This window comes from Amia ocellicauda, chromosome 23 (genome assembly GCF_036373705.1).
Source record: "Amia ocellicauda isolate fAmiCal2 chromosome 23, fAmiCal2.hap1, whole genome shotgun sequence".
In the NCBI taxonomy this organism is placed as follows: Eukaryota; Metazoa; Chordata; class Actinopteri; order Amiiformes; family Amiidae; genus Amia; species Amia ocellicauda.
The window spans coordinates 22049558-22072043 of record NC_089872.1 but is presented as its reverse complement, the minus strand read 5'-3'; the positions used below and the strand labels follow the sequence as shown (position 1 = coordinate 22072043).

General features: G+C 49.5%; 1 protein-coding gene across 1 annotated transcript; it reads left to right on the top strand.

The window, feature by feature from the left end:
* Positions 1-735: 735 nt before the first annotated feature.
* On the top strand, positions 736-21536 carry asb3 (ankyrin repeat and SOCS box containing 3). Its single transcript, XM_066696485.1, has 9 exons — positions 736-1495; positions 2343-2501; positions 4022-4134; positions 7133-7268; positions 7355-7532; positions 8061-8258; positions 12252-12503; positions 18652-18785; positions 21184-21536. The coding sequence occupies exons 1-9, from the start codon at positions 1300-1302 to the stop codon at positions 21372-21374; spliced, it is 1557 nt and encodes a 518-aa protein (XP_066552582.1). The 5' UTR covers positions 736-1299; the 3' UTR covers positions 21375-21536.
* The last annotated feature ends 950 nt before the right edge of the window (positions 21537-22486 follow it).

The window sequence follows — 22486 nt, the reverse complement described above, 5'->3', positions numbered from 1 at the left end:
GAAAGAGCCGCTGTGGTTATGGATGTATCGATATGACAGATATGACATACCTGGCCCGGGACGCCGCGGTGGTCCGTGCTGCCCTGCCAGAAGCGGCGGCTGAACCCGGTGATGTACCCGACCTGCTTCTCTTCGAAGGGGAAGTCCACCTTCCAGATCAGCGATCCGTACCCAAAAACCCACATCTTGACATAAACCCTGCCTGAAATATGTGCGCAAAGGGGTGTTAATGTCCCTCAATGCGCAGGGCTGGCAGACGGGCTGCCACAATAACAGCGGGCCATCAGCGCAGGCACCTCCCTGGCACCAGTCTAACCAGCACGGCAGCGTCCCAGACCGGCGCGGCGCCGCCACCCGGGGGATCCTGGTATTTGAGGTCTAGGCGGAGAGTGTCACAGAGTTAAAGGCCTCTACACAAGCCATGCCTTTGCACAAGCACAGCGCAGCCGGATTCAAAACGAATGAACGAGTCAATGATTGATATATCTCGAGTGTACTGTGTACAGTTTGTTATTTTTCAACCCCGCTGCATTCAAAATACAACTACATGTCCCAGAATGCCCCTTTCGTGCGCTGCGATGGGCAGGTCGCTCAGCCAATCAGAGCAGGGTAGGCGGGTCGATAGTGAGGAGAAGCCAATTACAAGGCCGAATCGTCAGATGGGCAGGTCGTTTAACCAATAGAAGCAGGGTGGGCGAGTCGATATCGAGGAGGAGCCAATTGGGAGGGAGAACGATCCAGGAAGTGGCAACCACACGCGAGAAAGTGTTGTTGTTTCGACGCCGCTGCGGCTCTGCTGGTGATCGTGTTTTTCCCGGTTTTGAGTGAAGGCACTTGATCCACAGAGGTCCGCTATGGACACGACGTGCGGTTCTTTCTCCCGCTGCAAGAGATATGAGACAAAACGAGTGTAGTTGAGTGAAACAGCCTGGATCCCCGGACATGTGGCAGAAGGACCGTTACTGGCGCGGGTTGTGCTTTTGATCTTCAGTGCACTGTCGGAATATCACTTTGAAACTTTTACTGCCTTATGTATCAATACAAGCACATGCATGAAGAATAGCTCGAGATTCAGAAGTGAGGCATCCATTAGCACACGGTAGTGCACGGTAGTGTGAGCTTGTTCTTGCAGTGGTGCATCTACACAAAAGTGCACCAAGAGAGGGTAACCGATATTGCACTGTGATCTGGGTATAGCTGTGAAGTGCGGGGCTGTCGGGCCTCCGGGTTGGTTGATGAGCAGTATACCGTAGAGCAGTTCTTCGCTGCACCCGTTTTGGACCGTCTCTGCCCGGCGCCATGGACTTCACCGAGGCGTTTTCCGACACCTGCTCGGCCGCCGGGCTCGCCGCCAGGCAGGGGGACGCGGGGCTGCTGAAGCGGCTCATCCGGAAAGGCTACAGCCTCGACATCTCGGACAACCGGGGCTGGATCCCCATCCATGAGGCGGCGTTCAGCGACTCGCCGCGGTGCCTGGGCCTGCTGCTGCGGGCGGGTAAGCACTAGCATGCGTGTGGAGGAGCTGGTACAGATCCCCCCGGCGTGGTGCCACCCCCTTGTGGTTGGTCAAGTTTAAAAGACACCACTGAAAATCAAAATAACACAAACACAATGAATGCAACACATAGGTAGGGGTGTGCAGTATTTCTCAGAGCAGGCACACACCATCCAGCATTGCAGCTGAGTCTGCAGGTGGTAACATCTGTAAAGGCTGCAACTGCTGTGCAATAGCCGTCTTATTGCCACGCCTGTGCCAATAATCAGATTAATCAGATTAGAATATAAGACAGTGTCCAATCGAGAGGAGCACATTCGCCCCATCGTGCTCGTTTGGTGTCCATTAATAACTAAGTGATCCAAGGATCCTATCCAGTCTGTTTTTGAATGTTCCCAAATTGTCTCTTCAGCCACATCGCTGGGGAGTTTGTTCAGATTGTGACGCCTCTCTGTGTGAAGAATTGTCTCCTGTTTTCTGTCTTGAATGCCTTGAAGCCCAATTTCCATTTGTGTCCCGGGTGCGTGTGTCCCTGCTGATCTGGAAAAGCTCCTCTGGTTTGATGTGGTCGATGCCTTTCATGATTTTGAAGACTTGGATCAAGTCCCCACGTAGTGTCCTCTGTTCCAGGGTGAAAAGGTTCAGGTCCTCAGTCTCTCAGTAGGACATTGAGTATGTAGGGTGGCCGAAGCTGATCATGATGGCGTACCCTATGTCAATTGGTTTTAATCAGGACACTGAGCTGGTTCAAGTCACTGTATTTAGCTTTTGATAACATTGAATCCACAAAAAAATAACACAAAGGGCTGGTACACGTTATAAGGACCTCTTTCCTGTATTTCTGTAGAGGAGTCGGGCAGCTACGTGAACTCCCGGACCTACGAGGGCGAGACGCCGCTGCACCTGGCGGCCATGCGGGGGAGCTGGCGCTGTGTGGCGCTGCTGCTGCGGGCGGGGGCCGACCCCAACCAGGTGACCAACGAGGAGACCACCCCCCTCTTCATAGGTGAGAAACACAGTGGCTGAGAGTGTCCCTCTAATCAGGGGGGTTAGACTCATAATCCGACTCCAGTCCAGGGGTTAGCAGTGTCTGCTGGGTTTCCTTCCAGTCCAGCTCTGGGCTCCTTAATTGGTCCAATTAAACAATTAACGGGATGCATTTAACACATCTCTCCAGACTCTGAACTGTTCTGTGTGTTCAAGGTTTTGGGTAATCGACAAATTGTCAGGTATCGTCTGTAAAAAAATTAAAGTTTTAGATAAGCCTACCTGAGTAAATAATGACATTAATGAAGTAATTGGGATCTCCTGGAACAAAAACCAGCAGACACTGCGGCCCCCCAGGACTGCAGTCTGACAGCCCAGCTCTAAATCATCACGTAAAACGCACTGTCAGCATAATTAAATAGGGCTGTAACGAGTTAAAAAGATTGCACGTGCATTGAAATTGGGAGGCAACAAAACACAACAATAAAACTATAATTATAACAACCACTAATGATAATTACAATACAATACTCATAAATGCATTTAGCACTGCCCAAGTGCAGGACTGAAGTAATACAACGTTATATACAGGCCCTCGACGTTAACCTGTCTGCACACTGACAGTTATCTCTGCCATTAATCTCAGTCGATTTAATTATTTTATTAGCGTTTAAGTGTCTTCAGCGCCGGCTTGCACCTCCTGCGTGGGGCTGCCGGGCCCCCAGTGATGCCATTTGCATTCCACTCGGCGTAGCTTCGCCCAGAAAACAGCATCTGATTTATGATTCTTGTAAAACTCACAGAAAGCAATTTATAACTGGTGTGAAGAAAAGTCCTGACGTGACCTATTTCAGAATAAAAATTAGAAAAGAAAAGCAGGGAAGAGAAGAACTGTTATAACCAGTAAATCAGAGCCACAGCCACATTTCAGTGACTCACGCCAGTCTGTCTGGGGAAGGCTGGTCAAATGACTGGATTGTTTAGAGCCCATGGGATCCTCCTCATCTCATCTGTTCTTCTGATCTGCACGGCTTCCATTCATAGATATTTAATGTGCAATCGAAATGAGACGTTGGGTCCTGCTTAATAAAGGACAGCCTGCAACCTCTAGTCATAGCCGTTAATCCCCCGTCCCTTTTGTTTACACAGCGACAGTCTTCTCGATATATCTTACCTGCCTTCGAGACCCTATCAAATAAAACACTGTCCCTGCAGATCTCCCCCACAAAATACCTTCCTTGTCTTCGTTAGCAAGATCATATTTTCTTCTCCTGCTCGGAAGCGATGTGAATTAACACAGTCTTATAATTTAGGATTTGTCATCATCAAGTCACTACAGAAACACCTCAGTCGCAGCTGGGATTATGAATGACAATCCTACACTTGAGTTGTGATGTTTGTCCTGTTCGACTCATGTGTTGCAGTAAGATCTTGGGGGTCCGATCTCAGGGGGCCACGTTAAAGGAAGACGATGGGATCGCCCCTCGTCGCTGGCTCTTGTGCTCTAATGTGTTCACTGTCTGTTCCCCGTTTTCCCAGCTGTGCAGAACGGACACCCAGATGTGGTACAGATGCTGCTGAGCCATGGGGCCGAGGTCAACGGGTCGCAGTCCTTGTGCGGGTGGAACGCGCTTCACCAGGCTGCCTTCCGGGTACGGCCTGCTTTACTATCCACAACTTCACCACATGAACAGCTTAAAACACTCGGCACGGAGTTGGAGTTGTTGTTTCACTGGGGATTTAAAACACTGTCTGTGCTCAAAAACTAGCAGTTTGGTTTTGTAAGAGTTTGTCTGAGCTGGGCCAGCGAGTTTCTGTTGAACGTTATACAGACTTGTGTGAATATGAAACGTCTTTATTTACATCCACAACTCTGGTTTTACTGTTTGAAACGTCTGTCTACGTCTTGTTTTATTTCTGCGCTGCTTGATTTGTATCTGTCATTACTCTGAACTGTAACCAGTGTCTCTCACCACTAGATGTCCCTGTTGTTCAAACAGCAGAAGTTTTGGAAGTTAAACTGTATGGCGATAAATATATATAATTAAATAAGTTCAACATTAGGGGTGAAAAAAAAAATGAAAATAAAAAAACAACTGTTATTTAACTACACAGAAAAAGACGCACGTCTTTCCTTGAAGGGAAAGGTCTATGAAATCTAATTATACAGGCGTGTATACATGTGTGTGTCTGCATTTGATTTATCTTTTGGTTATTATTATTATTATTTTTATTTCTTGGCAGACAACATAAGTGCAAAGTGCTAACTAGTTAGTGCTAACTAGTTGTTTTTGGTCATTGTGCTCGTCCGCGTGTCTCGGCCGGCTCTGAGCTGGTGCAAGGAGTGCGAGGCACAATATCAGTGCTCTGTCAGGTGACGCCTGAGCGCCTTGGGGGGCTGCTGCTCTTACTCACGGCGATCCAATCATATGGTGGCTTCTCCTCTGCAGCATCAGGAGGCTTCAATATAGTTCAAAAACTGGTTCTTGCCTTTTTACCTTATATTTGATTAAAGCCGGGTCATCTTCATGCTGCTTTTCTCTTCCAAGTGCATGCAGGTGTGTCAGTGTAGCGGGGTGTGAGACGGGTTCACAGACATCACAGAGGGTAAATGTGTCCCCTGCGTCCTGTGTGTGTGTAGTGCAGGAGTCCCCAACCTTTCTTATCACGAGAGCTCATCATCGTTTGGCGAGCCCCTCAGAGAGGTCCCGCGGTCGCCCTGTTGGCGACCCTGATGTAGGGTGTCCCAGTGTGAGGGGAGAGCTATGCAGGGTCTGACATCATCTTCTGGTTGCCCAGCAGGGCAGGTGCTGACCGTGCTTGACACGATCCCTCTGCTCTCTGCGCTCACGCCGCTAGGGGTCCTGCGCCAGTCGTGTACGTCTCACTGTGACTTAGCGCGGGAGGAGGAGGAGGAGGAGGAGGAGGACCGACAGCAAGCTAATTAATATGCGAATGTAACCAGAGTCCAGCTCCCTGTGGAGAGGGAGTGGGGGGGCAGGGTGCTGGCAGCCTGGTGACTCCCATCTGTGCTGCTTTTGGGCTCGCGATGGCTTCTGCCGGATTTGGCGGGGTTGCGTCTCGGTCCGATTAGATAATGGCCACACGTGTGAAAATGCTTTAGTGTTGTGATTGTGTTATGCGAAGTGTTTGCGTTTGTGATTGCCCCTCCTCTGAACAGACTTGGAGCTCAAACTTGATGTTTGCTTTAAGGAGTTTCTTTCCCCGGGATTTCAATGTGCCAGTGTTGTAAAATCGGAAAAAAAACGTTTAGCTGTCTGAAAGCTTTTAATATGAAATTTCCCATCTAATGCCCTTTGGAAAACGCTTTCAATTCCCCGTACCGTTTATACATTGTCTGTTTGTGTCATCACTGACGATCTGCTCACTAATATGCTGTTCCATGCCAGCGATGGTGGAATGGAAAAAAAAAAAAAAAAACACCAAAAATGCATTTGCAATTATTGACTCTGGAGGAAAAACATGAGTGTGTCAAGTTAGCACACCGAGTCCTGATAAAAGGCCTTGCATGAACGCACGGGAGAGGGACGGGCCCGGGAAGCCTGAGGCAGTCTGGCGCTCCTCCCCGGGAGCCGCAGCGCTTCCTATCCATCCCGAGCTCTTGTGTCGCGGGGTCCGTGCGGGGGAAGGTGACGGGGCCTCATGCACGCTTGGCTAATATCCCTGATCAATAATTAATCTGCCGCGGTGTCCTTCTGGGGGTAATGAGCGCTTCACACTCCTAACAGATGCTAATTTGTCAGGCATTGAGATTCCTTCCCTGTCAGGCCAGGCGTCGGCACATTCAGGCCTTCAATCAAACCCGGAGGAGCATGTCGCGGTGATTGTATATGTACCTCTAAGCACACGACAAATGCGGTTCCCCATCCTTCAGGGCAGAGCGGGGTGTGTTTCAGCACAAGGCTCTGTATTGTCAACGTAGAAATAAAGCATAACTCATTGCCACCACCTAACACACCAGTATCAGGAATCTAGGTCTTCTGCACCAGCAGGGCCTTCTGCAAGATTGTCAACCGCAAGACAAACATCTCGACTCTTGATTGTGTCAGATAATGCTACAGTTCTGCCAATTTTATTTTATTTTTGTTTGTTTTTGCTGGGAGGTGGGTGCTTATTTTTAAACGGCAGGCGTGATGTGTACAAACACTTTGTCTGGGCTCAGCATTGCACCGGAGGGCATTCAAGACGCGGTTTTGGTGATTTTTAATGAATCCAGGTTTACTCATTAAAATGCTGCCGGGCTCTGCAGCACTACTAAGCTATTTCTGTCTCATTACGGTGAGCCCTCTCCGGTAGGCGCCCCTGGGAGCGCGGGAGGAGCCGCTCTTAAAGAGGCCCTACGAGCACATCGAGAGGGAAGTGTCTGTCGCTGAAAATGGAGAATCCGGGGCCTCTGCACAGGGTTGTTGTAAATAAAGGTTTAGAACACAGTGCGGTTTACGTCACATGATCGACTTTTTTGTCCGTCTTGTCTGGGAATGAATACATGAATTCGATTAATTTTGAATGAGTCTGAAACCAGGAGGCACTTGGACATGTGTATCGAATGTTGTCTGGTGCGGGTCAGAGAGCGCCGCGCCACCCGCCTGCCCGCTCTGACCGGGCCGTCCATGTGCTCGTCTCTTCCAGGGTCTGTCCGAGATCACGAGGATCCTGCTGGACAGAGGGGTGGACAAGGAGACCCAGGATGACTTTGGCATCACCCCTCTCTTCATCGCGGCGCAGTACGGACAGCTGGACTGTCTGAAGATGCTGGCGGACAGCGGTAGGATGCTGGTTCTCGCCCCCGGGCAGCGCGTAGGTTCCGTACTGTAACGGCCCTCTCTGACCCGGCTCTCTCTCCGATGCCAGGCGCCAATGTGAACTGCCAGGCGAGGGACCGTGCCACGCCCCTGTTCATCGCAGCGCAGGAGGGGCACACCGACTGTGTGCAAACGCTGCTGTCCTGCGGCGCCGACCCCAACCTCTACTGCAACGACGAGGCCTGGCAGCTGCCCATCCATGCCGCCGCCCAGCACGGCAGGACCAGGTCAGACCCGCCCTCGCCCGCCGCGCCCCTGTCCTCAGCCGGGCCTGTTTTATTAATTCCAATCATCGTTTTAAACCCTCCAGCCCTTGAAACATCACACACAGAACTTCATGACAAGACTTCCTACCAGTTGTATGATCTCCGTGGTCTCCCCAGATGTTGCCCGATGATCTTCAGCATCCGTCTTGGTTTTACAGATGTTCTGTGATCTGAAGTCAAATCCCACCATCAGCCCGATTTTAAAATCCCCGTTCCAGGGCAAACCCAAACCCAAATATTGTGGAGTTAGACCACTTGACCACCTCTGAGGCCTGAGCTAAAGCGCGAGACGAAAATGAAATATTAACACAGTATCAGCGATTTTGTTTTATTTTATTTGATGTTGCCTGAAGCATTTTACAGTTCTTTGAAGCGTACTTCTGAAGAGCACTGGCCGCACGGAGGAGAGGGGCGTTGATTACAGTCCTGACTGGCGCTCCCTGTGAGAGCTACGCCCCGGTCTAACACGTAGTCTTTATCTCCCTGCAGCATCCTGGAGCTGCTGGTGCCCGTGACGGACCGCGCCTGCGACACGGGTAAGGGCAAGGTGAGCCCGGTGTACTCGGCCGTGCTGGGGGGGCGCGCCGAGAGTCTGAGCGTCCTGCTGAGAGAGGGATACAGCCCCAACGCCCAGGAGTGCCTGGTGTTCGAGATCTCATCGCCCCTCTGCTTGGCCATTTCTGAAAGGTGAGGCTGCAGGCGGATCTTATCTGTCACAGACCCATCCCCCCCCTGCCCTTGACGTGCACATTGAGAGTGCAGGTTTCACTGTCCACTCTGTCCAGGCTTGAGACTGTCTTCCCAGCTTGGTTTGGCAAATGCAAGCGGTCATGTTCTTGGGGGATAATAAATCATCATGACTCGGTTATTAATATTGCATAAATACCCGCACTGATCACACAGCAGTATTGACTGCCTGATGGCACAGTGAACTGAAGCACCTTATATTGTTAACCGGTCTAGAAGGGGTCACACGGTGAGGAGAGCCCTGCCGCGATCTTTAAAACCGCTCGGAAACGCACACCGAGCTGCTTTGACCCCCGCAGGATGGAGGGGGGAGACGAGCGCCGTGTGTTTAGTGAGCCGGGTTGTCCTTTGATGCGTGAGGTTTTTGAAGCGGCCGGTTGTTTATTGTGGGGCGCGGTGTGTTCCCCGAGGGCCCTGTGCAGTGGGGCTGTGTGTGTGGGGGAGCAGGGGCTGCAGGAGGGACCACAGGGCCGGGGAGGGGCCTTGCAACGATCAGGTCTCCAGATCTGGGCTGATTCGGGCAACTGGCAGGAACTTCATCCAGCCGCTTCACATCTACAGAACCGCTCAGGATCAGAGGCCCGAAGACCAGGCAGCCAGAGACACTGAAACAAGACGGTGTACACAACTGCAGATGAAGAGAGGATCTCTGCAGTCCGGAAAGGCTGGCTCCTGCATCATCTCAAGCTGTGGGGCTTGTTTTAATCTGGTTTTATGTATTTTGCTAAATGTCTGGTATCCCCCTGTTTTATAAAGATGCAGGGATGTATTTATTGTGATTGTGAGATGCCCTGTGGCTGCTGGGGTGCAGTGGGGCCCTGGACACCGCTGAAGGGAGCTCCCTGGCCTCGCTGGTTTCAGGGCGGGGTGCGGAGACTGCAGTAACCGATGAGCGATCGGGCCCGGCCTGGCCGAGGCAGAACCGCCGCAGCAGCGCCTCGGACTGAATTGACTCCACTCTCGGCAGCAGGACACCTTTCAGGGCAACGCACGGCTTCCTGTTCATTTTTTATGTCTGTTCTTGTGTTCAGAGCAGAGTCACTTCAAGCACGTTTACCTCCCTCTCTGTCCATTCATCTCTCTCCCTGTTTATTTGTCATTCTTGAGCATTGGAAATGTCCGAGAGCGAAGGCTGGGTGAGGCCCAACATCCGGCACTTGATGGCATCTGTCTCAGAAGCCGCTTAGGCGGGCGTTGCGCCGGCTCGATGGTCAGCCTCGTGAGATCAGTGACTCAGTGCCGGGACGCTGGAGAAGGGATTTTAAATTGGGGAGGCAGGGAAACTAATGGGCCACAATAAGACACACCGAAATAAGTGCTGCAGAAATAATGTTCGCTCGTTATTATTTTGGGAATAATGATTTGCAGTGTGTGTGCCGAGCTTCAGCATTTCATTGGCTGCTTAACACACTGGAACACAAACCCAACTTAGACAGACAATTCAAAAGCTCTCTTATACTAGGTTTCCTTTCTCCTGAAAAATAAATAAATACAAATATTAGTGCACATTTTGAAGTCTGGGGACATTGAACCCGTCCTGCCCCGTGCCCTGCTGTGTCAGGCCCCGCGGATCTGAGGGAGAGCTGCTGTCCATCGCTGACTTGTTTCAAACCTTCTGCCAGCGCCATCATTTCAGCAGGAAGAAAAACGGAAGAAGCAGGGTTAGAAAAGCAGAGGACATCACACAGAACATCAGGGAATGGGGGGGGGTGGTGTGGGGATACTAATTACATCTGAAAGTAATAATCAAATTATCAAGGGAATAAACAGTCCATTGTTTACCTACCTGTTGGTACCCGTTTGAGTGGAGTGTTTGGGGGGTTAGTGAATATGGTGTGAAGACTGACACACTGGACGGGTTGAATCCAGTTTGAAAGCCAGCAGTCGGTGGCGAGAGCAGACGGGTTTGGATTCTGCGACACACACCCGTTCCAGAGGAGACCCGACTCGCCCGGCTTGTTCCTGCGGGTCGATGGCGTTCGAGCTTTAATTGCAGCACAGCATCGCCGGCCCGTGTTTTCCCCAAACTGAAAGCAAGCCGGCAGTAATTAATTCTGCATAATTAGAATGATAACAGCCATTTTCTAAATAAGTGCTTGCTGTCCTTTTCAATTGATATGTCGTCCTCTGTTAAATTGAATGTTCAACAGCCACTGATTATGTGGGAAAAGACAAACCAAGAGTCAAGAGAGCAGGACTACAGGAAATAAATAGAGGCCTGCGTTTCTAATAAATTAGCCGGGTGTAATTATACATGACATTCGGCTTGTTTAGCCTTTAAAACAACAAGAGGAGGGATTCTTCAGACACGCTCGCTTCATAGTTCACAGTATTTCTAATTAGCACATTCTATCCGGGATAATTACGAATATGAACAGTGGTCTGTAATCCATACGGGCTCTCTCTGGGCTGTGTCAGGGTTCGACAAACTCTTAAAGGACGTTACAGACAAGTATGTTGTAGTATTTATTATTTAAATCACTGAATGGCATATATGTGTGTGTGTGTGTAAAGTGTGTCCCTCCACTGTCGTGTGACACACAGAAGGGTGTGTTTGCGTTGTGCGGATCTGGGGGCACCGTCTCCAGACTCGAGTGGACGCGGCCCTGCGCTTGCCGCTGTGGCCAGATTGCCGCAGTGGCCGGGGTTTCACTGCTGCTGATACAAGCTCCTTGTCTTTTGAGGTTTTAAACTGTATTTTTAATTAGGAGGGCAGCACTGTGGAGAGCAGAGCCTTTTCACACAGACCTGCGGATCAGGACGATCGTTTTAATCTGTCAGAGGAAGCAAAGAGGAGGAAGGGTGGACTGCAGATGTGAGGGGCAGGCCTGGAAATAATACAGGAGCCGAGCAGAGGGAGGCCGGGGCTGCAGGCCTGTGGGTGGAGCTCTTGACACAGCTGTGCAGCAGCTACAGTCAGAGTCTCTCTCGCTCTCTCTCGCTCTCTCTCGCTCTCTCTCGCTCTCACTCTCTCTCTCCCCCCAGCTCTGCCTCGGGCTCCAGCACACTCGATCTGAGGCACTAGCAGCCCTTTCTCCCCGTCGCCACCCACCCGGCTGGCGAGTGAACGTGCCTAACCAATTCAGTAGTTATTCTGGCTCTTAGGAATCATCTCCTGCCTCGCGCAGATCCTCACCGGCTGTATGCGCTCCTGTGATGGTTATTGTAACATTTGTCCTCTGTGTGTTAATGTCAGTCCCCCCCACAGTGTGCCCACACTCTTCTGGTCCAAAGACTCTCTGAGAAGCGATGCTGTTCCGACACCGACCCTAAAAGTAGCCGAGGATCCCTCAACCTTCTCACCAGACGAGGTTTAAAAGCCCGGAGCAGTAAACTAAAACATGCTTTTTGCACCTTTATTTTGAGAGTTGTCTGACTTATAAAATGTCGCAGGGTTGGGTGGGCCAGCATCGCACAGCTGTGAGAGCCCCCTGACTGTGCTCTTGGCTGGAATAAGTGCCGCGGCCGCGTCCTGTTCATTATTATAATGATCATTTATTTGCATAATGAAAGGGACAATAGTGTTTTTAACTTCTAAAATGGATCATGTTTTGTTGACAATCGATAGCAAAACAGGCGTCGATTCGGGTGCATCCTGGTGCTGTCATGACCCGGTCAGAGCCCGTCTCAATGGATGTCGATTTTCCAGTTCATTTAGGTTTCAGGATCTGTGGCACTAAACCTCTGAGCCGACAGCACTGACTGCCAGTCCTCTGTCTGACTGGATTGCGTGTGTGCATGCGTGTGTGTCTGTGTGCGTGTGTGTACGTGTGTGTGTTGGTCATCACTTCTATACTACAGATTGATTAGCTTTGAACAATTGGAGGCTCAGACTGAAATAAAATGAAGTGAATAGTGATTTCTAAATCAGTTTCAGTGAAGCTGGTGACCCTGCACTCACCGCTGTCTCTCTCTCTGTCCTTCTGCCTGCAGTCGTATGGAGATGGCTCTGCTGCTGCTGAGCTCGGGGGTCCGCGTCCTGCCGCAGCACTACGGCTCGTGCCTGCAGGAGGAGCACCTGTCTCTCTTCAGGGCGCTGCTGGAGCAGGGCGACCCCCTGCCCTCGGGGGAACCCCTGCAGGACTTCCTCCGGGCCAGCCTGTCCGCCCAGCACCGCTACCTGGAGTGGCTCCCCCAGCTGCTGCTGACTGGGTTCGACCCCATGCTCCTCCTCGACGCTGCGTGGTAAGCAAGGTGTCCTTCCTCCTTCCCCAAATGCCTTCGCTCTGCGGAAAAGCACAGACTTGAGTGGCTGGTGGCAAAGCTCTCACCCTCCCTGTGCAATCGGAGGTTTCGTTACGTCAGATGCAGAGCCCGATTTAGAGGATGAATAGATGATTTGTTCGCTCAAAACCTCGCTCGGATCGGTGGCTCAGATCCCTCCTCCTGCACACGCCGGGGCATCAAGAACCTCTTGGGTTTGCCGGTGATTGTTCTCGGGAGTGCGGGCTCTGTGCTGCTCACGGGGGCGCCCCAGCGCTGTGGAAGCACTACAGTGAGAGTCAAGGAGTGACTTATCCCAGTGGGATGTGGATTTGTTTGTGAAGACTTTAGGATTGCATATTATACACTGTGATTATAAAGTTATAATGCCTTGCGCTCCAGCTGGGGCCAACTGTGTGCGGTTTTGTGTTGAATTGCGATGTACATCACAGTACAGAGTGAATGGATGTGGTTGTGTGATTAATCGGCACAATATGATCGGTCTCCGCACGGCCTGGAGTCCGGCGGTCAGGGCCGCTTGTTCTGGAGTCATTTGCATGTCTTTTGTTCTGTTACCAAAAGCTGAGACGATCGTTATTTTCCATGACTCTCCGTGGGAAACTAAATATGTCTTGTTTTAAAGGAAGGCCCTACAGAATGGGAAAGTTTCCATTGTGGGAGATAATGTTAGCGAGCACGAGTCAGTCAAACAGAGAGCAAAGTCATATGAATGCGACATAAGTAGGCCGGTGGATTTCTCTTTGTCTGTTTTCCGATGTGAGATGCGGTCCTTGAATACAGATGCCCGCCCATGGTTTGCTTACGAGTTCAGAAGGGGCTTAGCGCTGCCATATCCCCCTGAGCTGGGATTGCGTTATAGGAACCGCTTCGGTCATTACAGGCCGCGTCCTTTCCTCTCCGCTAACTCTGCGTGGTGACGTGCGTTCAGACAGTGATTGTCATTTGTATGTGGCAGGTTTGAGAGCGTTTGGCCCGTCTCCCAAGCTCAGCTCTGAAACGAGAGTTGGAAACAAAAACGCCACTCCAGCTCCGTTCAGGGCCTCCTGCGCAGAAAACCACCAGATCCGCACTTTAGAAAAGATCATCCTCGCAGAACTCTTGCCAGGGAGAAGCTGCTATTCAGCCCATCTGTGGTTTGTTAGGTTTGCTAATTGCCAATTGATCTAAACACTCCCCCTCACAGGAAACCCCAGTCAGTCAGCCAGCAGCTCTCGCCTCTTCCTCTCCGCGTTTCCGTCGCGCTGCAGGGCCTGGGTGGCCAGGTGTCTTGGGAGGTTCAACCACCTCTGTCACTGGCAGTGTGCTGGGGAACAGACAAAACCAAAACCAACCTATATCAAACCAGAGGAGCTTTTCCAGATCAGCAGGGACACACGCACCCGGGGACACAAATGGAAATTGGACTTCAAGGCATTCAAGACAGAAAACAGGAGACACTTCTTCACACAGAGAGGCGTCACAATCTGAACAAACTCCCCAGCGATGTGGCTGAAGAGACAATTTGGGAACATTCAAAAACAGACTGGATAGGATCCTTGATCACTCAGTTATTAATGGACACCAAACGAGCACGATGGGGCGAATGGGCTCCTCTCGATTGGACACTGTCTTTTGTTCCTGTATATTAAAATCTCCCCAAGATGGGCCATGAGGTGCTGAGGGTGACACAGTAGGCAGCTCTGCCAGGGATCAGCGCACCCAGGAGTAGAGCCATCCATGCCAGAAACACACACCTTCAGTCTGTATCAAGCGAAGCTCCAAAGGAAGCTTGTCTGTCTGTGTGATGGGGGGACATGTTCTCATCAGAAACACGTCTTGACTGTGAGCTCCACCACCATGGCACCAACAGACCGGCTCTGCTTCCTTGATGTTTGAGCTTTTGTTGCTAAAACACTGCGCCTGCATGGTACCAAAGTATAGTTAAAAAAATTGTTAAACAGGTCTGAAGTGCCTTAGCTGTGTTGCTCGCCGAGACGCGCTTCCAGAGGGAGAGAACCAAGTTTCAACACACGGTGACAGACTGTATAAATACAATTAACATTTTATGTCCGGAGAAATAATTCTTGCAGGGAGAGAATAATGGAAAGTAAATGCCAGCTGTACTGCTGGTTGATTATCTGCCATTAGGAAGTGGTTGTAGCACACAGCTTTATAATGGAGAAATAGCTCCCATACAGCGGGGGAGTGTTTTGAGCGTTAAAATGACCTGTCGCTGGCTCAGAGACAGGCTCACTATACCATGAAATAAGGTGGCACAGTCTGATTCGCCTCCCTCACTTCTTGTTTAGCCTAAGTGTAGCAATTTTTTTAACGTTTTAAGGAACAATCGATAGTGAGAGAGAGAATGGAAAGTGTGACACGTCCTTTGACAAAATTATTCCCCGCCTGACAGGCTCTCATATAGTTGATTATTTTTGTTATGTAATTTTTGGGATCATAAAAGTCGAGCATTAATAAAAGGAGGAAAATAATAATACTCAATCCTCTGGTGCCGCTCCTGACCTCTGTCCCCAAACCCTGCTCGTTCTTAATTATCTGCTCTTCTTTAATTTTAAGTTGAAGTCTCTTGCTCAATTTAATTACCAAGCTCCTTCTCTCGGGCCGGTCGGTGATTGCCAGGGAGGCTGGACGGCCGCCAGGAGAGCGCCGGGGTATTTCAGCTGTCTGCACGGTGTTGAGGACGAGCTGCTGAGGACAGACTCGTCACTCCGCACATTTCGAAATGGGTTTCACTTACAATGTAGGGGGAAGGAACCGTGCATCATTGACACTTGAAGAGCAGTAAAGTCTTTTAGGTCGTTTGGTTCCACAGTGTGGTGCGTTATTTCTAGAAGCCTGGGGCTGGCAGAGGGATTGGCAAAGCAGGTGTGCACACTTTTGACTCAATCAGCTGGAATCTTTAGTCTTTCCTAGGTCACATCAATGACCCCAAACAAAGGCGGCATTTGGGCTGCAGGAGGGGTGGAAAGCAGGGAATGCTGGGAAAGTGTTTTTCGCCAGAAACTTAGGCAGGATTTTGGGGTTATCCTGCGTGTTTGGGGTTCTTCTCCATGATTGAAGTTCTCCTCCGTGTTTGGGGTTTTCCTCCATTATTGGGGTTCTCCTCCATGTTTGTTTAAGCTTCATGAAACAAATAGTGCAATAATGTGATGCTCTTATCAGAAGGCATGTTTGTAAGACGCCACTGCAGTCACCGCTGTGCTGCTCCGGTTCGGCAGTAGAAACTCTCGCCCTCATGGCGGTGGACTAAGTAGCGCCTCGTTTACATTTCGGAGAAGCACTTCCTACAACAGGCCCGGCTAATGAGTGATGATGCCAGGAATCTGTAAAATTAGCCTCGTTCTCTCAATCACCCCTGCGTTGCACTGAATTTGCATACCTATTGAGTAGGCTAATTAAGATTTGCATAGGCCAGCTTTTGTTTAAGGCCAGTGAAAGCTAATGAACCCTGAACATAAGAGCATCTTATTTGATTAGCATCACAGCACGGTGAGCACCATCTAATCAGCACACTTACAGTGAGGGAAAAAAAGTATTTGACCCCCTGCTGATTTTGTACGTTTGCCCACTGACAAAGAAATGATCAGTCTATAATTTTAATGGTAGGTGTATTTTAACAGTGAGAGACAGAATAACAACAAAAACATCCAGAAAAACGCATTTCAAAAAAGTTATAAATTGATTTGCATGTTAATGAGGGAAATAAGTATCTGATCCCCTATCAATCAGCAAGATTTCTGGCTCCCAGGTGTCTTTTATACAGGTAACGAGCTGAGATTAGGAGCTCTCTCTTAAAGGGAGTGCTCCTAATCTCAGCTCGCTACCTGTATAAAAGACACCTGTCCACAGAAGCAATCAATCAATCAGATTCCAAACTCTCCACCATGGCCAAGACCAAAGAGCTGTCCAAGGATGTCAGGGACAAGATTGTAGACCTACACAAGGCTGGAATGATGAGAAGGTGAAGGTGACAACAGTTGGTGCGATTATTCACAAATGGAAGAAACACAAAATAACTGTCAGTCTCCCTCGGTCTGGGACTCCATGCAAGATCTCACCTCATGGAGTTTCAATGATCATGAGAACGGTGAGGAATCAGCCCAGAACTACACAGGAGGATCTTGTTAATGATCTCAAGGCAGCTGGGACCATAGTCACCAAGAAAACAATTGGTAACACACTACGCCATGAAGGACTGAAATCCTGCAGCGTCCGCAAGGTCCCCTGCTCAAGAAAGCACATGTACAGGCCCGTCTGAAGTTTGCCAATGAACATCTGAATGATTCAGAGGAGAACTGGGTGAAAGTGTTGTGGTCAGATGAGACCAAAATCGAGCTCTTTGGCATCAACTCAACTCGCCGTGTTTGGAGGAGGAGGAATGACCCCAAGAACACCATCCCCACCGTCAAACATGGAGGTGGAAACATTATGCTTTGGGGGTATTTTTCTGCTAAGGGGACAGGAAAACTGCACCGCATCAAAGGGACGATGGACGGGGCCATGTACCGTCAAATCTTGGGTGAGAACCTCCTTCCCTCAGCCAGGGCATTGACAATGGGTCGTGGATGGGTATTCCAGCATGACAATGACCCAAAACACACAGCCACGGCAACAAAGGAGTGGCTCAAGAAGAAGCACATTTAAGGTCCTGGAGTGGCCTAGCCAGTCTCCAGACCTTAATCCCATAGAAAATCTGTGGAGGGAGCTGAAGGTTCGAGTTGCCAAACGTCAGCCTCGAAACCTTAATGACTTGGAGAGGATCTGCAAAGAGGAGTGGGACAAAATCCCTCCTGAGATGTGTGCAAACCTGGTGGCCAACTACAAGAAACGTCTGACCTCTGTGATTGCAACAAGGGTTTTGCCACCAAGTACTAAGTCGAAGGGGTCAAATACTTATTTCCCTTATTAACATGCAAATCAATTTATAACTTTTTAGAAATGCGTTTTTCTGGATTGTTTTGTTGTTATTCTGTCTCTCACTGTTAAAATACACCTACCATTAAAATTATAGACTGATCATTTCTTTGTCAGTGGGCAAACGTACAAAATCAGCAGGGGATGAAATACTTTTTTCCCTCACTGTACATATATAAATAAAGCAGTCCCACTCACACTTCTGGGCCTGCTTGGGTTTATATGTACATATGCGTGTATGTGTGCATACTATATATACAGTTAGTGACTCGTGGGGCGATTGTGTCCGGGGATGAAAGCCTCGGACGCCCCCTTTCTTTCACCGGGGGGCGCAGTTTGTGTGGCGTTAGCTGTGTGTCTTTCAGGGTTGAAACGAGCTTCCCCCAGCATTAACACTGATGCTCGGTACTGTGTGACAGAATTGATTTCCAGAAGAGATGAGGAGCCACAATAACTCGACACTCATTGAGGGTTTGAGATTTCAGGCTTTTATTTTGGTTTAGGTTTTTAATCAGTGACCAGTTACCCACTTTTACCATTGAATGTGTATAATGCAGTATAGAGTTTAATTTTCCTTCATTAAGCATCGGATTAAGTCGCACCGGTCGCAGGTGCAAAGGATTCTGTGAACTCTGCTGGTTTCTGTGGTTTGTGGTCGGCGCTATTGATCTCCAGCGCAGTGCATTGAACCGAAATCAAATTACGCTCCAGAAAACAACTTTTCAACAGTAAATAATATCGATCAAGAAATCTTACTGTGCAAATCTGTCGCTTAACCTTGGGAATCAATACTTTTATCTTCACAAATTGTGCGCTGAGGGATTGTCGGTGCATTTAACTCGTACAGCACAGGATGTCAGAGTGATTTGGACAGAAGTTAAACCCGAGCGCGGGTCAGAGTGACACGACAGACATGATTTTCTAAAGTTCTGCAGATCCTTAACAAAGTTCTCCCCTTTGTGCGGAGGCACGTTCAGGACCTTCAGAGTCTGTCGGCTCAGATGCTACAAATTTGCCAGGTTGAGAGAAGCCGAGACTCCTAATCTGTTCCGCTGCGAACGAGCATCGTGTTCACAGCTGCTTGTTTTCCTCTTCGCCGTGTGAGGATGGATACCGGCTCGGAGAGAGGGCGGGGGGGGTGCTCTCTGCTCCCACTAACATTATCATTTCTTTGTCTCTTTCTGCACCGGCGCAGGATTGCATCCGTAACGGACGATGTGCTTAATTTTGCTCTGGAGTTCACTAATTGGAAGCGAATTCCTCCAGCTGTAAAGCAGATCCTGTCCAGCCATGCCGAAAAGTCCACCTGGGTCCAGCGCAAACATTTCGGTGAGTGAGTTAACATTGTGCACAAACATTACAATCGTTCTGGAGGCAGAACCTCCCCGGTGAGTTGCATAAGAGCAGGAGTGTAATTGGAGAACTGGGTGTATTTTGCTTCCTATTTGCCTTTTTCTTTCGCCTGTTTCTGCTTCTTTTAAAATGAAAACTGACCCCTGACCCAAGGTTTCTATGGTAACTCTGCTACACTCTGGCACGCAGTGACATTTTGCCGTGTGGTTTTGCTCCGTGTTCCCCTCCTCCCATCTGGTGTAATTATTCTATTATGCAGTCAAAGAAGCAAAAAAACTAAAGTGACACTGACTGGGAGTGACTGTGTCAAAGACGTGCGATCGCGTGTGAAACGAGCCCGACGCACTCAAGTACATTTATACATCAGTCCTTAATTGTGTACCTGTGTGTGTGAACAGCTGCAGCTTTACACCAGGAAAGGTAATGTTTCCAGTGCGATCCTATCATATGAGCAACTGTTTTTAGCTGTTTCCACGGCTCAAGACAATCGCCAGGTCTTTTGCCGCGCCTTTCCTCCACCTTTGAAGGACCAGTAAAGGATGAGTCGGTAATAAAGGTAGAACACATTCCATGTTTATATGATCGAATCGAACTGACACACCTGACACTGACAGACTGTAACTTTTAGGAATCGCGGCAGTTCCCCTGTGACCGGCCTGCACAAGTGTCTCTCCTGACTAACGCATCCTAATCTGGTATCCCTGTAAAAAAAACTGAAAAGCTTTGAAAATAGGGTGGATGCAAGCAAAATTAAAACTAAATAAACAAGCGAAGGTACAAATATAATGTAATGAGGGGTTTGTAAGTAGTTGAACATTGTAGTTATATTTTAAGACTCCCTGTAAAATGATCTCTAAGTTATGATATTTCAAAGCAGTCGAGAGAAGCCTTTTATTTCACAGTTTTTATTGTCATTGTCGGGCCTGAGTTTCCGGAGATAGTTTTATTGACGGCCGTGTACAATTTAACTTCTAAGTAAGCATCTTCAGAAGTGCTATTATCCCTCTTCCTCTCTGTGTGACGCGGGCTAATGACTTCTGCTCCCGAGCCGGAACAGCAGCGCGGATTTGCAGGGCGCTCAACTTCTCGGCTTTAAAAAGTTGAAAAGAATCGAGGCCCGGGCGCTGTTTGATGGATAATTGGGTTTTTATTGCCTGAGCGATGCTGAAACGCCGTCTGTCTCCCTGCTTTATCTTCAGAGGACGCGCTGATAACTGATGAAAGGAGATCGGGATTGCAGAGAATGTAACAGATTTGCACGCAGCGCCAGTGCAGGCGATTGTGACGGGAGATTCAGAACCGCGTGTCCCAGAACGGTCCTGTTGCATCAGCCGCAATTGATGGCACCGTGGAACTTATCCATCACGTCAAACATGGGGGCAGGGAATAAAACACGAGGGGTGACATGAAGAACTTTCTTTGACTGTGTTTGTTGCTAGTTACAGGAAATCTGCAGCCCCTTCTCCTGCAAACATCCATATTCCTCGTATGTTGCGAGTCGTTTAACCACGGCCTCTGATGATGACGTGCGGTGTAGGAGGTGGTGACACTTCTGGATTTAAAGATGCTCTTTACACGGCTGTCTCCATACGCTAAGATTCGTAGAGTTTACTTATAAAATCGGAGCGGGAATGTCTTCCACTGAACATTGTCTGGAGTGGGGGTAGGAAGTGTTCTCCTACCCCCCGTTCCCGATCTCCATAACCCACGCGTTTGCGTCGACCTGAATGCCGGACGATGGGAAACGGCCCCCTGGAAACTGGGCCAGTCCCCGCAGAAGAGAGTGGGAATAAGGATTGACGCCCTCACTCAGGCCTCCTGGGAGCGTGCTGCGTGACTGAAATAGCTCAGCGGCTCCTTAAGGAAATTAAAAGTCATCTGCAAGACTGGATCAGAGCTGCCGACATGGGCTGCTCCACGTCCCTGTCAGCGGAGGCCTCTGCAGTGTCTGCTGTTTTCTGTTGACTGGACTGGCAGAGCAGATGTGTTTGGATTCCCTGACCTTTCTCTCAATGTCGTTGCCTTTTTACCCCTGAGCTCTCTGTGTCTCACTGCAGGGTCTACATTAAGCCGCTTTATGTCTTTCATGGTCCCCCACCGTCCGGTTGAGGTATAACCACATGGCACACAAAAGCAAGATGTAATGGCATTGTTGATTAGGAATCTCAAAAGTAATGAAATAAAATAAGAAAGTTGAAATGCATGTAATAGTTTGTTCTTTCGAAGTGCTAGAGGCGGCAGACAGTGCGGGTGTGGGAGCAGATGGAGCTGCTGTCGTCGGCGCAGGAGGTGCGATCAGACGGGGGGGGCGGGAGGCGCTCAATCTGCCGGCTGCGGTGTCGTTTAAGAACCCCTTTCCTCTCTGTCGTTCCAGACTCTCTACCGCCCCTGAGCCACCTCTGCCGGCTGGCCGTGCGGGCCCACCTGCGCCCCGAGACCCTGCGCTCGGACCACGCCGTGCGCCACCTGCCCCTGCCCACCTGCCTGCAGGACTACCTGCTGTACCGCGACGTCCGCCAGGCGTACGGCAGCCCGGCCCGGGAGTCCGAGCGGCACCGTGACTAGGCCGAGGCTCGAGGGACGGGCAGCGTTGGGGTGATTGTGAGATTTTAATAATCGCGTTCTGCTCACGATCCGGATTCTGTAATAGGACATGATGTATATATTTAATCTGTGGGTTATTGACAGAAGTGTATAACATTGTGAATGTAAATGTGTTCAAGCAAATCTGTGTGTTGTGTGTTTTTCTTTTCTTTTATTTGTACTTTTTATTTTTTGTTGAAGCTGGTTTCTACTTTTAAATGCAATTGAGCCAGAATTAAATATTGAAACATTTCTGTAAAGGAGCTGGAGAACTGGTAAATCCTCCAATATTTAACCAGGCTATTTTACACTTCATTTCACAGACTATCTTTACTCTCAGTGTGTCGCTTATCTCTGACTTTGTTTTCCCCTTTTTTTCCCTCAATTGAAAAATCTGCATTAATGGGGACACGTGTGGAATAGAAAATGCGACCCGTGTGCGGATCTGTCTGTTCTGTATGTTCAGGTGCAACACGTTTAGATCTGTGAACTCCAAAAGTCACGTCTCTCTCCTCCGCCAGAAAATCTGTGGCTCAAAGCGGTAATTGTGTTTATTTTTAGAGAAACAGAGATGTGACAGATGTGTGGAATAATCAGCTGCTCATAAAGTTAGTTGAAAAAATAAATAAACTGGTGAAAAATAGGTATTTTGGGAATATTTCCACCTGTATGACTGCAGGCGGGAGACGCTGCACTGTTATCGTGTACCGAACAATCCCGAAGTGCGGCGGCTGTGCGAGGCTTGTGTAACGCGGTTGTCCTTCTCCGCCTTGTTTACTGACAGACTGTGTGAACAGGAGCGGCTCGCGAAGCCCAGGCTGATTCATACAGAGGCAGTGAATGTATTCTTTCATTTGAAAAGCTGTTCAACTCTCGCCCTGCGGATGCATTTCCACAGAGGCGGCCGCGGCGGGGGGGTGGGGGCCGATCAGGTGTTAATTGCGGTGCGATGTGTTTAGAGTGCTCTCGAGCTGTGTTTTAACCTCTCAGCGCTTGCTGCTGTACACCGGTGGCAAGGTCGATCGCCGTGAATCATCACAAACGCGTTCGCTCGTCCTCGGGTGATGGCTGCGGAGCCGGTGTGTAATGCTCTG

Coding starts and splice junctions, on each gene's coding strand:
- asb3 (XM_066696485.1), top strand. CDS start 1,300: ATGGACTTCACCGAGGCGTTTTCCGACACCTGCTCGGCCGCCGGGCTC. Junction 4,135..7,132: donor TTCACCAGGCTGCCTTCCGG/GTACGGCCTGCT, acceptor CGTCTCTTCCAG/GGTCTGTCCGAGATCACGAG. Junction 18,786..21,183: donor GGTCCAGCGCAAACATTTCG/GTGAGTGAGTTA, acceptor CTGTCGTTCCAG/ACTCTCTACCGCCCCTGAGC.